Source organism: Mytilus californianus, unplaced genomic scaffold (genome assembly GCF_021869535.1).
Source record: "Mytilus californianus isolate M0D057914Y unplaced genomic scaffold, xbMytCali1.0.p SCAF_9, whole genome shotgun sequence".
Lineage (NCBI taxonomy): Eukaryota > Metazoa > Mollusca > Bivalvia > Mytilida > Mytilidae > Mytilus > Mytilus californianus.
The window spans coordinates 20496995-20515638 of NW_026262745.1; the positions used below are offsets into that span (position 1 = coordinate 20496995).

An 18644-nucleotide genomic window follows, 5' to 3' on the forward strand; every position below is an offset into this window, starting at 1 on the left:
GTCGACACCTAGCGGAAAGAAGTATTTTATTAGCATTTAATCATGTGACTTGATAAGAAATGATCTCTTGAACAGTGGTGTGCAGAGATGGGGCTTTACTTTGTTTTAATTTTGTCAGTATTTACTTTATGCAATGTTTATGCAGCAAATTATTTAGGACCTACGGATGAATCAATTAAAAATAAGATTAAAAGAGGAGACTTAGCAGAAGGATTCGTTGGTAAGTTTTTTTTACTATATAGCAATTTTTATAAGAGGCGTATTTCACACTATGTTATATATCTGGATATCTTATTCTATTTATCAATACAGTAGCGGACTCTGCATTATAATACTTTTCAACATTTGCCTTTCAGTGAAATTTTTTCGTCTTTCGGCAGTTTTAATTTCCATTGGTTATATATTTTATATAAGTTTAATTAACAAATATCGCAAAATATATATGACATATATTAACTTTTAAAAATTACAAAAGCAAGATTATACGAATCTTGCATGAATGCCCATTGTAAATGGTGGAGTTTTGTCACAAAACAAAAGAATTAGTGTAGAACTGTGTTACTAATAAAATTGAGAATGGAAATGGGGAATATGCCAAAGAGACAACAACCCGACCAAAGAGCAGACAACAGCCGAAGGCCACCAATGGGTCTTCAATGCAGCGAGAAAATAAGGATTTTAAAGGTACTCGACGTATTATATCTATATGTCGTATAGCTTTTATTGCGCTGATGTGGCGTTAAGCAATCACCAATCAATCAACCAATATATCTATGTCGATAAGGACAAGAACTCATTTGGAAGCTGAGCAAAAAAAAAGCGAATGCGATGTTGGAAATGAATAACCAACCCACATATACTCGATTACTGCAATTACCCGTTTCTTTACGACACCTTATTTATTAGTTTGATAGGTTAATCAGTTATGTTAAATGTCAGTTGGCAATGTGAGAACACTTTTACACCAAAAAATTGAGTCAGTGTTAGACCAACACCAGAAAAATTGACCCCTCCAAAAATGTCAAGAAAAAAAAGGTCACAGTGGTTATCATGATCAAACAAGGGATTAATAAAATACATATGAAACACATGCACAGGTAACATATTGTTTTATCTACATACTATCTTCCAATATAGTATCCGTGAATTTTTTTATATACTATAATGATTTTCTAACCCAGGAATAGATAACCTTAGCAGAATTTGGCAAAATATTTCGGAATTTTGGTCCTCAATGCTCTTTAACTTCGTATGTGACATTTTTATCTTTTTTGATTTTTGTATCACTGATGAGCCTTTTTGTAGACGAAACGCGCGTCTGGCGTATCTATGATAACTTATTTGCATAACCTTGCTTTTGATACAAAAAATGTAATTGAGTTCTATATAAAGAGTCTGATGTTTTCCCATCATTTCAATTGACTGTGAATGTTTGGATTCAATTAATTTAAAAGTGGTCGACGATTTACTGTAACAAGTGCTGCTGGTTACGAAAGGACCATATCATAAACATAACAAAACAAACTGTACCATTTTGTATCGGTAACCGATGAAACTGAAATCGCTGTAAGATAACACTTCACAGATTATACATCAGATATTGTCAATGAATTCGGTTTGCTTCGTTAGGTACTCTTTTTAAATAAACAATCAGCTGATAATTAAGCATGCCGCTTTCTTAATTTGTATTTTTACTTCAAGTTTAAACAACTTCACAGGTAAAGCTAGCAAAATGCTAATATTTCGACAAAATACAGAAATCCCATATCCCGCTTTCAGAGAGAACAGTAATTTACACTTCACACAGTTTAATAGCAGATACAAAATCTTTCCACAGGCAATGTGAATTCTACTGACCCAAGGGGGGGGGGGAATCAAAAGCAAACAAAAATGCAAATCGTGACCAAACTGTCAACTTCATAAGAATAGGAAAAATATACTTTCAAACGTATATACATGTAGATGAATAAAAAAAGCCACACCAGATTCTCACTCGCCTAAATTTGGTGTCAGATAACGTCGTGCATGTAGTATAAATTCTTTAAGGTTGATACATATACGTTAAGCAAATTTGCACTTAAAGAGTTGAAAAGTTAACCAGAATAATAATGAAATATTGTCTCCATGCAATTCTCAACTACTGTAATGATTAAGTCGTCTTGTTATTTTAACAAATAAATTGTTAATGTTCTAATATTTATAAGACTAAGAAGATATGATGTGATTGCCAGACAATGATATGAAAAAAATAGAGACAAACGAACAATGAACAAAACCGTATTGAACATGACGAAACGGCTCCGGTGGGTATGACAAAATGTTGAAAACCAACGGCTTTTTGTATACCGCAATGAAGGAAATATAGTAACATATATTGCATTACAAATAGAAATTTTCCGATTTTAGATTATTATTTGGACAAAATAATTTTGATTTTTTTGTTGTTTTACACAATAAAACACGATAGTTATTAAATTGATTAAATAATTCAAATCCTTGCCATAAGCAACAGTTATATTTAAGCATCTATAAAATAAGTGTTTTTCGAATGTCTCTACTCCTAATATGCCACACAAGCGATCTACTTGTGGGGATTTTGGGTGTAATGTTATATGGACAAAGGAGGGTCACATGTAACAGAGTGCATTATAATATTAAAACCCATAAAGAATAATATTTCACAAAATTGCATACAAAGAAGCATATTTATGAAGTTTTTAACGCTAATTGGATCAATTCGTATTTTTCTAAATGCGTTTTATTACATAACACACACCGTGGAGTTATCGTTTTAAATGAGAAATGAATTCTTATTTCAGTCCACCAAATGATTAAACTTGAATGAAAGAAACGTAAAACTTATATAAAAAAAGAAGTTCTCCAACATGATGAAATTGGGTAAACCTAAGCAAAACGGGAGTATACACATATGTGCTTATGTAAACCTAAGCAAAACGGGAGTACACATTTGTGCGTACATGATGAACTTGTCGATCACAATCGTAATGTCTCTTACAAGTACAGATATCGAATCAGAGATAAGCTACATGTAAAGTCAACATATGGTCACAAATCTTTGTTTACATCTATAATATCAATTTGAAATTAACACAATTACGAAACTTTACATTTGAAATAGTTTTTCGCAAATGTTGAAATCTTGTGTACCATGTGTTATGTGTTAATATATTTTTATTGGGGAGGGGGGCAATGCTACTTAAGGAAAAGTGTTTATTAATGAAGTGTACAAAAGTCATAAAAAGGGAAAATTTCGAGATGAGATGTTAACGTTAACATTTCATAGATAAAGATATTGTAGTAGCTAATGCTGCTTACAAACCTTACTCTTTTTATACTTTGGTTGATTCTCGTACACTTTTTGCAATAGAAAGTTTATTTCATGTGCTGATGGTTTTATAGTATACGTATACTGTATCCATATATGATATAGAAATGTCTTGCAACACAAACTTTGAGACCCTTTAATAATCATTGTTTCAAGCTAGAGAATGGACAGGGTATGATAAGAATTTGTTATGTCTCTATTTTTCTAAATATGTTGAATCCTAAAATCGCTCGATTTAAGTGACAATTCTTATATCACTCTTTCTTTCATGACGATTTTATTACATCAAGATATGGAACGTCCTAAAATTTCAATATTCCATTTAATTTGCTTGAAATAATCAATTTGAAGGTCGATTTGCCTAAATTATATATCAGCAAGTCCATGAACCACTATTTTTTTTTCAAATATCGCAAAAAAAAGCCATGGTTTCATAATGTTTTACGTGGTACACAATCTGGTCCATTCTGTTGAAAAATAACGGATTTTTGCTAGTTTCTGTTCTCTCTACTTTTGGTGACTTTGACCCCTTTTAGAAATGTCATTAACAAGTATTTTACATAATCTCTTGTATTTACCACACCTGGTTTGAAAATTTTGCATATTTCTTTAGATAATAAAATACGGTCATATAACAAGTATTCTAAACCACACATTTTTCTGTGTACCAGACTCTTATTTGCCCTTGTCCTTTTCCATTGATAGCAAATGAAGTGAACACCTTGTGCGGAACGATAGAAATCACCATATGGTAGAACCAGTCGTCGATCTGCTATCTGCTATCAAAACATGCATTTAATTATGACATCCCTTTTTCAATTGGAAAGATGAATCTTTTTGTACTTATCAATTAACAAAGGGTTCGCCCTCAGTGAACTACAATAAGTGTTAACCTGTTAGCGGTACGCATTTCTCTTATATTTATGGGTTAAACAGCACAGGGATCGATAGATCCTCGGACTTGTGAGCCTTTGAACGATAAATATAACCTTTCAGTTGTTCCCACCTTAAGCTAAACAAGTATGATTTGGCGAAAAAATGTAATGATGTATCGAATAACAGTTTATAACATTTAAAGGTGATCAAAATTTACACGGTATACATTGCAGACTGTCACCATTGAAGATTTGTATTTATCTATTGACGAAGCGAGGCCGAGTTCTCAGCAGACACTATTAACTAAGTACGAGTATGTGTCTGTTACTGTAAAATACTGGTGTAAAAGAGGAACTTTAATATATTTTGTACAAGCAAAAGGTGCAAAATATTCACTTAACTTCTGTTTACATGTGGTATTGAATATTTTGTTTACTCACACTGTTTTTTGTTTAATGTTTCCTTTAATCTTAGCATGAAAGACAAAGTCACGAACAACTTAAAGGACTAGATATTTACCACGGTATAATACCGTGGTTCGCTCCAATTTTATACATGTAAATAGATATTACATTTTAAATTGAATTAGTAGAAGAAATCAGATATAAATTTAAACACTATTTGAGACATTTAGATTTACATATTTGTTGATAATGACAAAGCGAAATAAAAATCGGAACTTATCTTTTATTTTGCAATGGTAGGAGATTTCCATCAAAACAAAGATAACGTATCAAACATAATCTCATTTATTTCATGACCTACTGACAAACTAATGAGGAACAAGATCGAACTTATATGCTCTTTTACTTTAAAGAATACAAGAGAAAAGAGTAACAACTGGAACAACACATTTTTCTGAAGGTTTCAGCTCTTTGTATGTTTTTTGTTAACTCCAAAACTACACTTTTTTGTGGGGTATAGTAACCCATTTGATAGATTTTGCAGTATCAACTGCTTATTATGAAGAATGACTGCTTATCATTGATGAATATGTACTTATAATGGTCATCGGGTAAAGCTTAAAGATTGGAAGTAAAACTTTAATTGTGTAGAAATAAAACAGGTCTAATTGCTAGGTTTCTTAACCTCAACATAAAAAGTTAGAAGATACCATGGGGGCAACACAAACTATAAGACGATGACAGACTAATAAAAGACAATTGAAAGTGGCGAATCGAAAAATATAAGTCTACAAAACACACAACACTAAGCTAAAGATCGAGGAAAATGAACAGAAGATACACGGTGATGAAATGTAGTGCTCCAAAAGTGTAAAATTCTGCTTCATTCTTGACACCCGCCGTGTTACTTCGACAAGTTAAAATCTGGTGATAAATTGCATTCGATAATGTAAAAAGTGCAGGACTCTGGCAACTACAAATGAATCACATCCATGGTCATCCATGACACAGATATTATATAACAGACAACTATTGAACTGTATATCAGCAAATTGGTCCAATATTGACATATTGAGAACTGTAGTATTATTGTTCAGTTCAAGATTTACAAAAAAATGATACAACTTCTAGAAATTGAATGTGAAGTTTTTTCTTTGTGAATTATCTGTTTAAATTTTTCACACTATTATTTTATGAATTATCAAGATATAGACAGACGAACGTCGTTTAATACAACTTCTCGTATTAATAATCAATTTTAAGTGAACTTTGTAATGTTTCGAGATATGATATCTAAGTAGGTATTTGAAATTAAAATTTTAATCCACGATTGTATCAATCAACAATTTTTTTATTTGTGTTATCAAAATTACAACTAATTTAATCGTCTAATGTAATTCAGAAATTTATACATCATTGAAGAAGGTAAACGCAGGAAAGCACTCCGAACGCACCAAATTAATTAAATATCATTTAGGTATCTGCAGTCAGGACTTCGGTGCTGACTTATAGCATACATATAAATTATATGTTGAAAAATTTAGAAATTGTTAAGCAACTTAGGTTCGAACTTTCTCACGCAAAGTTGATCAATTCGATGAATCTTTTTACGTCCCTTTTGGATTTATAGCTCCTCATGTATTTTGGTACTTATACATCCTTGGCTTTCAAATATTTTGGTAATTTTCATAAAAAAACAAACATCGTTTGTTTTGTTGTGTCCTCATAAATTTCAGTTTTGCAACGGCAATGGAACCATTTCGTGATTTATTTTTATTTAACTCTCTGTATCGTTTTGTTCTCAGTTTAAATACTAAATCATGGATGGACTGTAAATAGCTCAATATATGACTTGAAAATTATAAAAAATCAAAATGCTTTAATTTCATCTTTTTTGGAATTTGCTAAAACCCGGCTGTAAAGTCAAGTGTGAAAAACGGAGTCATTAAAAAAGAAATGATTGCCGGGGTACTTTTTTTCACAATAACGTTTAGAAGAAAAATATATATAAAAGACTGAGTATTCTTCACAAATCATATTCTGTCACCTTTCTTCCTCTCGAAGACTGTTATACTACTTAATTCGAAATGTAAACATACATTACAAATTTAACGAATATCCAAGAACAGGACAGAATATTTGATATTCTCGAAATTTTAAAAAAGAGGAAGAAATTTAATCGGGTTAAAGCGTTATAACATATACAAATGTACGACAAAACTCGATTTTTGAGATTGTTTTCCAACTTAACATTCATGTTTATAATGGCCAGTTTTCACTGTTTATTGTATAATTCGAAATAGAATGAATACCATTAGAGTTAAAGGGGTATCAGACGGATTTATATATGCATATGGTATGATGTAAAAACTCATCAAAGATATCAGGCTTATAGTTTGGTACGCTATATGATCATTGATAAACAACAAAATAAAACCATTATAATCATTAAAAGTAATTTGATTCCAATATCGCAAACTTATTTAAACCATAAATATATAAAGAAAAGGATTTTCATTAAATTTGATCGATAGAAGATCGAAAACACATACATTCGTATATATACACTCTAGTAATTTAAATTACATAACTTAAATCATATTTATCGAATACAGATCACTTCGTACCTGCTCGTTCAATTGCTACATTTATATCTGTAGCATGTTGATTAAAACTACCAACCAAACAATCAGTTGAACTTAATATCAGCATATTCATACATTTCACTGTTACAAAGATGCAGCTTGATATTCTTTACACTGATAAATTAAAATGTCACAAATCTGTAATGAGGACAATTATTTGACATATTTCATATTATAATTAGAACGGACCAAAAACGTATTATGAGAAACTTAGAGTGACAGAGTACTGAATTGAAGGACATTTACCGACAAGGAGTATACAGTTTGAAGAATAGAACAAACCAATAACAGATTGTAGGATGATAAACTGTCACATCCCTACTAGAAATTAGAAACCCGAACTTGTCGCTAAAAGCCGAGTTACGCATTGCATAGGTTACTGGAGTATTGGGGCACCTGAGATCACACCGATTTTTGGTGGGGTTCATATTGCTCAGTTTTTAGTTTTCTATGTTGTGTATTGTGTTCTGTTGTTTGTCTTTTGGTGTGTTTTCTTTTTATTTGCCATGGTATTGTCAGTTTGTTTTGGACTAATGAGTTCAACTAATCCTTTCGTATCTTTCCTTTCTCATTATCTACCAATCATGCTGGTAATCCGAAAACCCGAAATATGTATCGGATTGAACTTGTATCATTATGTATTTTTACAATCGATTGAAAATGCACAAAAATACATATTAAACACAACTATTAGGGATGGGACGTTAATCAAATGAAATGACGAATATTTTGGGAAATGTAATTTTACCGCTATATAATAGTACTGTTTTTGATAGATATTTTGGTAACTGCGTGTTGGTGTAAAAGGGATTTTTAAATAGAATGCAATAAAAAGAACAGGATGTGCAAAATATTTGCTTGAATTAACCTTATTTCGTATTAGGGCTGTCGCGCGTTAAACAGTCGTTCATGAACAAATATTTTGAAAGGAGACATTTCAAACATAATAATATAACAATTATCAATAGCTGGGAATCGAAAATGTAATGACACTTATATCATTTAAAAGCAACAGTATATTGACATTAAAGGTATTAAAATATTATTGGGTTGCATTTAAATGGATAATTAATTCTTCATGACAAATCTATAGAAATTGACAGCATTTAACGAAACTCTTAATGAACAATACTCCGTGGAGCCCATATCTCTCACCTGTATTAATTTTCGCCAAATAATGGGGTCTTTTATAGCTTACTATTCAGTATGGGTTTTGATCATTCGTGAAAATTTCGCTGACCTGTACATTTTGATTGGTCTTTGAAGGATAGTTGTCTCACTAAAAATCATACCGCACCTTTGTATTTGAATTTTATTTGAGGTAAAAACGCATGGAACATATTTGGCTAACTTGGTTTTAATAAAGGCAGTAGTTTTGAAACACTGGACCAGAAAAGCAAAACATCCCATGTAAATGTGAGCGCAAATTTGAGCTTCAGATTGAGGCCATTTTTAATTGTCAAACAACACAAAAGTAACAGTACTTGTATGGGATTTCGATAGGAACAAATATGAGTTTCATTACCTCAGTAGTTTTTTAAATAAGATTATCGATGGAAATCGGACCAACGCTCTTTTGGTCCTCTTGTTTACCAGTGCGAAAGCAAAATGAATGCTGACTTTTAAAGGGATTGAATGCAAACGAATTTGTCTGCACATTATTTGGTTTATAGTATGAAACATATTGGAAATTGATCTTTAAATTCGTTCCTTGTTTGACCTTTTAACTTTATTGATTCGAGCGACACTGGTGAGCCTTTTGTAGACGAAACGCGCGTATGACGTAGAAATCTATAAGTCTAGTATCTTGATGAGTTTTTTACTCATATTCTGTTTTTCAATCTGAACAACACTTAATTCTTTGTTGTTCAGAAATTTAAAGGAAATGCCATTTCAGTCTTAAAATCCATTTACTGATGAATTTGCCGATTCATTGATATAATTAAGATTAAATAATTTAAAACAAAAACCCTGCGTAATCATCTTTCTATCTATGTGCAATAACTTTATGAGGGTAATAAGTTTATTGAATAAAATTTTCTCAATTCATTATCCTAATGTGAAAAATGTTAGATTTAATTAAAATATTATTTTTTTTATTAATTCCATACCAATCATTAAAATACCATCTTGAACCGTCTCATATAGGTAAACTCCATAGCTATCTGGGAGATGTTTATTTGAAATTTTTGATATCCCTTATTGGATTTATTGTCAATCATTCAACAAAGAACGATTTTAATTTGTTTACACATCAAGTGAATAAAATAAAACCACCTCCATATTAATCCAAAATAATTAGCCAAGATTTAGATACAATACTTGATACTCAAATCGGATTGTCATTAAATGATCCCAATTCACATTCAACTAAAATTACTTTATTTTTGTGCAAATAAGCTGCAATAATTTATAGTGCATAGGTTCTCGTGAAACGTCATCAAAAGACCTATTGGAATGAAATAGCGAACTGAGTGCAGACCTACATCTAGTTCTTATTTCGGTAGAAAGAATCCCCCTCCTAAGTAGACTTTTCTCTAATTATCACAGTTTCTTGAAGGTAATTGAAAAGGATAGACACGGGTTTGTCAACACTGAGAACATTTAAAGTTAATACACTGAATTATAATTATTTTGTAGTACAATAGTAAGTTATTATTCATTAAATGTGGGCGGTATTTATATGATATCGCCGTTTGTAATGGCACGGTGGTCACACAGATACTCGGCGCTTCGTGTATTGACAAGGAAAGGTTAATTGGTCTGTTATGTCTAATGAAACTTTTTAGAATGTCTTTAAGATTCATATACCACTGACTTATTTTCAAGTTTAAAGTATAATTACAGATTTACAATTAAAACCAGAAAAAAAACAATTACGTTACTTTATTATCCGAGTCCATTTTAAATTATAAACATGTGTTTAGTATTAACTAATTACATTGACCACAGAAAAGTCAGCGCGAGTGTGACACACAAGTATTCGTATACGCAATTTCAATAGAAATTATCATTCATTGATAAAATATACTGTTGTATCTACATAAGAAATCTGTTTAAATTCATTAATAAACGCGGAAATGATTGCACATTGTGTTGGAGTCAATGAACAATGCCGATATATCTCAATTAGGACAATGTTAATTATTTTTTAATAATTGCAATTGACATTTTTTCATATTGATATTTTCACGTGACCTCGGGTATACATTTCAAGAAGACGATAGTGCGAGAGCGTGCAAGGAACCAAAAGGACGGGACCAATTACTCAGTAGAACTTACGTCCTAAACAAAGGTTTAAAAGTCAGAGGAAACTGTCATAGACGAGTGATTTTTAAACTGATATGTAAACACTGTTGAGAAGTTTTCAGTTCAGTTGATTAGATATTTGTAGAAAGAATTCAGAAGACAAATGCTTTATATGTTTTGTCATGCACCTGTTAGATTTTTCTTTAAACAATTAATTCATTACAGTACCGTGCTAAAATACCAAAACTAGCCCCTTTATGTCGTCAGAAAATTAAGGATAGAATCATATTTTTGGAGTAAGAAAAAGGCTAGTATATTTTGGGGCCCTTTATAGCTTACTGTTCGGTGTGAGCCAAGGCTCCGTGTTGAAGACCGTACGTTGACCTATAATGGTTTACTTTTATAAATTTTGACTTGGATGGAGAGCTGTCTCATTGGCACTCATACCACATCTTCTTATATCTAGCATAAGGAAACCTTCTTAATTCTGAGTAGTAATAAAATAATTCTACAAATATGTAAAGTATACCTTTCAAATAATATTGTCTTAAAAACTGCTTTCAATTGGATCGCATTGTAATATAATTTCAAGTAGTGGATACTAACTGTTTGCTTATAGCACTTGAAAGTAACGTAAATGCAAAATATACAGATGAAATGGTCATAGTAACTTTAGGAATGTTCATTGGCCGTACAAGATACACTTTATATGGTGATTTTGATGAAATCACAGCGACATAGTTTGAATACTGCTTTTTTTGTTCTAATTTACATTAAAAAAAAATAATTGCTTTCAATGACAAAATCTTCAAATTAAATCCGTTATCTTAGTTATGAAATTATTCCGGGTGAAATATACGAAAACATTTTAAGTATATAAAATTAATATTCACGGAATCAGTATTCAAAATATATATTTTTTTTCATATTTGATATTAGAAAGGAATGCTATCAGATTATATTGGTATTTGATTTCAGTAGAAATTGAAATGTAAATTTGACAATAACCTAGGTAGGTCTCACATTACCAGATGGTTGAGATAACGATAGGCAATACACCAGTCGGGTCGAGCAGTGACATCGCTGCGTCTTTGCAAAACGTTTTATCACATTCTACCTTCAAGAAATACCGTAAATTACCTTAGTTGTTCAAATTTGATTAATCTATCAACAAAATATTTCTGAAAGTGTTGTAAATAATGGTATATCTGATGCATAGTTTATGTCTTGGTTCCACATTGAACCACTAAAAGTATTTTTGAAAACTAATACCTGATATGTCGATTTGATGGATTAATTAACAACCTTTTCCATTAGATAAAAGATTCCGTATTCATTATATTTGTCCCTTAAATAAATACGTTACAAGGATGAAGCGTACTTTAATGCCCATAGACGACATTTGCTTAAAAATATCATGTCAAACAAACACACTTAGATAGACATATATATATAGATACTAACCCTGATTTACTGCATCATGTGGGCTAAAAACAATTGCAGTTGTCCCATTCTCTTTAGACGCCAATTCCTGCTTTTGTTTTAAAAAATTGTTTTGAAAGATCAGTTTGTGGAATTTTACTTTTTATTTCATAAAAATCTGCGCACAATCTGCATAAAATGCACACAGTGAACAAAGATTTTAGACAAAAACGTTTGAAATATGTGAAATGATTAAACAAATCGAAGTTTCTCACTTCCAACGTCCGCTTTTTAAAGACAATTTCACAAAGTTTGAAAGTTCTGTAACTACTTTGCTACGTTTTTCGTCAGTTTAAGAGTCAGTATATATATATACATAATGTTACTGGATGGTAAAAACTTGTAATTAGCTATTTGTAAAATAAATGGTATTAGATATAGATCACTACATAAAAACTCAGATATAGTATAAGAACCTCTATTTATAGAGACAATGCTTGTGTGTGTTTGTTTACTCTTATAACTAGTTTTACTAATGGTAGTGATATTGGTTTGTAATTGGAGTGAAGGAGGTAGGATTTTACCAAAATAGTCAATCAGTCCATTTCTCATTAAAACTGACAGATTGGTTTCAATGAATATGTTATGGCAAACATTTACCTTTATATACACCAATTATTTATAAGTTTTCTTTTTAGAAGGATTAATTAATGACAACATCTGAAATAAATAAATATGCATACGTTATGATATTGCTTACATTTTGTCATTGCAGAAGTTCATGCTTTTCTCGAACTTCTTATGACGTCCTCACACTAAAGTCTGAGGAGGTGAAATGATCTGGAAGAACATGGTTTATTGTTAATGGAAATTGGTTTTGGATTAGCTTTTACTATCTACTTTGTGTCTTATTCTGTTTGTTATTTGTTGAGTGCTAAGTAACAATCTGACGAGTCAAGCCCTTTTCGACTTATGTTTATAGTTTGTTGATTTTGTTATACCACTAGCCCAGGTTATGGGTAGGGTTAAAGATATTCAAACGTATGTAAGGCCCAAGTCAGGAACCTGTAATACAGTGGTTTTCTGTGGTTGCATGTGACATTTTTGTTTTCGTTCTTTGTTGTATAGTATAAATCATGACATTGTTTGCTCTTTTGAATTGTATCCCATTTTGTCAATCCGGGACCTTTTATAGCTTATAATTATTATACGATATGTGATTGCTCGGTAATGTGTATATGTTCACATATTAAGACTTCTTTCTTTTGTCTGTTGATAATTGTCTTATTGGCAATCATACCATATCTCGTTACTTTTAAATATTTAAAAATCAAAATATTCATCCTGTATGGTATGGAAGATAACAGAATGCCTTCCATAAACAGATTGTAAGGATATGAACAATGATAATCGAAATGGCCCAAAGTATTAATATAATTCACATATAAGTATGATTGTTTAGATAAATGACTAACGTCGATAATCCTACAATATATTGGAAGATATGTTGTTGAAAATTTCTTTCGTTTCGGGATAATGGTAAACTAAATAAATACTTTTACTGTTTTTAAATAACTTTGTTTTGAACTTTTACGGTAGCGGAACACACACGACTGTTATTTATGATGTGAGACAGTCTTTTATATCATAGATAAATAAATACCATGTTAAAGAAAAAATTTAATTTAAATGAAGCAATAAATATACTGCGGTGTTGTTTGATACGGTCATTCATGTAAATGAAAGTCTCCTTTTTCCAGCTATTAATTTGTTCTAAAAGGCATAGCAGGTCATTAACGAGCTGTTTAAATGATTTATGCTAGAATATATTAGATTTTCCTACCCTTATAGTTTTATGTTTATGCAAATTTGATTAAACGTGTATTTTTTCTGAATCAGTTACCTCATATATATGAATGTAGCAGTTTCTTATTTCTTTAATTTATAAAGAGTTAATTAAAGCTATATCTTTTACGAGCATCAGGTGGAAGACTATAAGAATTTTCAAGTGCTACATAATACCCTGTATTGACGAGTTTATCGCTAACGTCATGTTACACGTTTTTTCTTCAAATTTGTACTCGCTGTTTTGTGCCAAGACTCGCATCAACGGACTGAAGTTGGGAATGTGTAGATAAAACGACTATGAATTGCAAGCATAAAAAATTTTGTTGACAATTTGTCATTACAAAATATAAAACTGCTTACTTTTTAATCTTTTTAAAAATCATAAATACTAGATAATGTGAGAGATAAGTCAATGTTATTATACAACCTTGATATGTTTATAAATAATATATCATTCATTATTGATGACCTCTACAAGATTTTAACGAGGAATAAAAATATTAAAAATCCGTTTGTGTTTCCTTATTACGACTTGGTCTAATGTCTATTAAAACCATATTGGTTCATTTGATAACAATTATTGGGATTAAACTGTAATATTTTTTCAGAAGACTCCTACGTTAAATGTAAGTGGCCAACACCGCCTGTTCATGGATATATTATAGGCCCAGTGACTGTAGACACTGGATCTATAATTCATATAGCATGTAACCATAGTTATCATCTGATTGGTGGTAACACTATGCAATGTCAGGCTGTACCAAGTCCTTTTACACATATGGCGTTATGGTTTCATCAAGTTGGGGACATGTATTATAGCGATCAACCAAAGTGCATAAGTAAATCAATTTAGAATTTTGGTGATGGTGCTTACAAGTGAATTATGCATGTTTGCTGTTTTTCCAAGTTGTATAAAATAGTGCATGTATAAAGAGCAAAAGGGGAAAATTAATTCTTCCTTTTTTTAAATTTCAATTATAACTTCTTAACTGGATAGAATAATGTGTGTACTTGTCATGTTTATTAAAGCCAAGTGACAAAAGTTTGTGTTACTACGTATTTTTTTATGACGAAAGAAGTGGTTATGCGCAATTTGAACGTTCCTCTTACTTAAAAGCTTTTACAATTATTCATTTGTACCTTTGACACATTTAAGATTAACATTTTATAGTTACTTTCGTTTTCTTATTTTTGTTAGCTGGTATGTCAGTATACATCATTCCATGCATGTTTGTGAACAGCTATGGTTATCTTACATTGTTTCTTTCTCTGTCGCATTATTTTCCTTTTGCTTTATGTACGTTTTCTTAAGTATTAAATGATTTTGCATACGATTTTGTTGTAGTTTAGAGTAAATGAATATCTACAGCTGAAAAGAACATTGAAAGTTTACAATTTTGTAAAGAATATGTTCTTAAGTTTCGTTTTCAATAGGCTGTTTTTAGTTTTATATTGGTCTATATGTGTATATATGGAACTGAGGTAATTTTCCTTTTATGAATACAATGATTTTATTTTTTATTTTAAATGCGTTTATCCTAATAAGAATCATTTTCTGTGTATTTGCAGAAGAAATAGAGCCTACACCACCAAACAAGAGAAACAATGATTACGAGGAAATAAAAAAACAATTAACAAAACCAGGTCGTAACATAAGGCCTCTGAATGAAAAATTTGGTAAATCTTTAAAGGTTTCAAAACAAAACGTTCCAGAATCTGATAGCTCTTTTGAAGAACAAAAACCCGAGGTGTCTGTACCACCACCATTGTCATCCCAAGGAAGAGCAAAGCGAGAATCAGGTGAGTCAGGAAATTACAAAGTATTGACTGTTAGACTGGGATTTAACAGTGGCATGCATACTGAAGTAAAAGCGAACAAAACAGGTTTCCATATCAACCAAATCAGTCCTGTATAAAATAGACCTTAAAGTAATAAGTTTTAAATGAATTTTAAAGGAACATTTTTATTGTTAACTTAATACAGACATCATATGTTGTACGTGTATATTATGAAATTTAATGTATGATCATGTATGTATAGCTATACTGTCAAACTCAATAACTAGTTTCTTTGCAACAATTAATGCACCTTTTTATACAACATATGTAACCTAATTTTTTCTGCCGATTGTTGACTTTGCACTGAAATTTGGAGTACATTAAATATCATATACTTTTATTAACTAAAAAGAGAAACTGATGATTTCAGATTCACAGAATATATAGACATACATTAGGTACTGTGTTACAATCCTAGATGATGCCGACTATAGGGAAGTCATCATTCGACTAACGAAAGCAATATTTAGTTAAAACCTAGTTAGCCGAGGGGACCCTGGCGTTGAACACCGTGCGAGCAGACTTGCCACGCGGAACAGAAGCATGGGTTCAAATCCCGCCGAAGGAAGGACATCATGGCAATACAATTTTTTAAATATGTTTTGTCGGCATTAAGTTATGTCAAATAACAAGTCAATATCATTGATTTTATATACAGTCTTCGGTTATGGTTGATCTCATAATAAACAATAATAATTTTATCTATTTCGTTCAACTTTATTTTTAGATGATCAAATTCTTGTCGAGTTCGAAGAAGAAAAAGAATATGAAGAAATGATACAAAGAGGGGACGAAAACGATGAAAACAATTCTGAAATTGAAATGGTTGATGGAGTAAATGATAAACCTGAACCAAACTGTATTGAACCGAGAAACACTGGACCGTGTCGTGCATCAATCCCTAGATACTTCTTCAACAAACAATCCAAAAACTGTGAAATGTTTACATATGGTGGTTGTCGTGGAAACGGAAACAATTTTGAGACAAAAGAAAACTGTGAACATCTTTGCAAATCTAATGAAAATGACGACAGTATGTCGAATTCCACATAATTATTTTAAATGTTTTATTGAATTTATTCGGTGAAATGGGTACATCATTCCACAGACAAAAGACAAAATTTGAGTGAATTTAGTTTAGTGACAACACTGAAAACCGCTAGTGCTATGATGATTATCTGCATTTAATGTTAGCTGTATGAAAACAGAACTATGCAATGTATATATGAGACAAAAATGAAAAATAAGAGAGAGTATAGTCTGTTTATTTAGCTCAATTTTAGTTCAGATAAGACAATTATTCAAACTAAACAATGTGGACAACAGTCCAATAATTTCCTTCTTGCCATTCATATTTAAATTAATGTCAAAATATCAAATCAATTAAATTTGATTTGATTTAGAAAATATGTATTAATATGTATATATATATATATATATACATATATATATATACAATCAAATTTTCACAAAGCATTTGTATAGTGAAACACACATATTTGCTATAAAATATATTTTTTGTAGAAATGCTATGCATGGTGCTCAATTGATGACGTCAAACTTGGTTATAAACACATTTAATTGTTTTTTTTTATTATCAGGCCAGTTTTCAATTGATATAGACCGTTATACCCTTTATACCCAGGACCAGCTTCTGCATTTGAAGGATGATATCAAATGTAGTTATTATTCTAATGAACGTATGACTTAAATACTGCTTGTTTAAACAGTATTTACATCTTATTTTCATACTTTAATGAACTACAGTTCTGTTGATATAATACATTTGGTTTTTTCCATGAACGACACATTAAATGTCACATGAATGTACAACTATGGTCATATAATAATTCATTTAACTCTGACAATTTGTTTATTCTTAATCAAGAAATCATTATCTGCAAGACACACATACAGACACAAATAAAACACACTTAAAAGTTGGTCAGAAAAGGACAAAGATTTTATTTAAAATTAGGAACGTGCATGTTCAAGTGTAATGTTATTTTACCAGAAATATTTATGTTAAAAAAAATGTGATTATTCTGTTGTCTGTTAATGATTTTATGAAAATTAATTGTTGTTATTGTTATTACTTGTGTCGTTGAAATGAAATTTTCTAAATAAAAAATTGTTGTTTATTATTTTCGCCGACAGCCTGAAACTCGAATACTGCATTCACTATAACTTGATATAAAATCAATATACAGTGACATCGAAGATACGTGAACATTATTGACTCAGTGGGATCTTAATAGTACTGTTATTATTTGAATAAATGATTTGCAATTTTCCTATATTCCAAATATTAGATTTTTAATAATTTTTAAGATTTCTGTAATAAAACTTAATTTATTTGCAAAGCGCCAAGACCGTGTTACTTCATTCGTTATTTTATTTTTTTAGAGTAAACAACTGGTCCGTTGAACTATATTTCTTTTACTCATCAACCAGAACTACAATTGTTATTTTGCATAAACTGTATATATTTCTTGTTATCGTAGGAAACTGACAAAATGGATATCAAATGCTTTATGAAATATGATCTTTCCTATTTCTTATATTGTTAAATGTGTATAAATGAAGTATGTATATATGTATGAGTTATATTAATTTAATCGATAAAGATAGCTTTATTCTGGCAAAAGGAAACATCTAATTTAAAATATGTCTTGATTCATAATAGTGACCTCAATACAAATTGTATCTAACTTGTTTGGCGATGCAAGTGTGTTTGGTGTACGTTTTGAGAGATTTGTTTCTATACTGCTCACAAAAAGAGCATCCTTCGGGATAAATAGTGTATTATGTACTTACAGTTTTATTTTAATTTTGTAGAGATGATGTTGGGGCGGCTTGAGGCGACGAACACTAAAAAGTTGTGTGATTATTATACATGTTTCATCAGTTTGAGTTGTTTAACGTGATATATGCCGTACAAAGCGGCATAACTCAGATCTATTCAAAACTACATAGATGAGTTGATCTCTTTGATACAGGTATTCAATCAAAAAG

General features: G+C 30.7%; 1 protein-coding gene across 2 annotated transcripts; it reads left to right on the plus strand.

The window, feature by feature from the left end:
* Positions 1 to 18: 18 nt before the first annotated feature.
* Positions 19 to 17770, plus strand: LOC127714404 (amyloid beta precursor like protein 2-like). Of its 2 annotated transcripts, none has more exons than XM_052220460.1 (3): positions 19 to 220; positions 15360 to 15590; positions 16357 to 17770. In XM_052220460.1, exons 1-3 carry the CDS (start codon positions 88 to 90, stop codon positions 16680 to 16682), a joined length of 690 nt encoding a protein of 229 aa, XP_052076420.1. In that variant the 5' UTR covers positions 19 to 87; the 3' UTR covers positions 16683 to 17770. The 2 variants fall into 2 exon arrangements, with proteins under 2 accessions (XP_052076420.1, XP_052076421.1); XM_052220461.1 differs by lacking the exon at positions 19 to 220 and adding an exon at positions 14484 to 14629.
* The last annotated feature ends 874 nt before the right edge of the window (positions 17771 to 18644 follow it).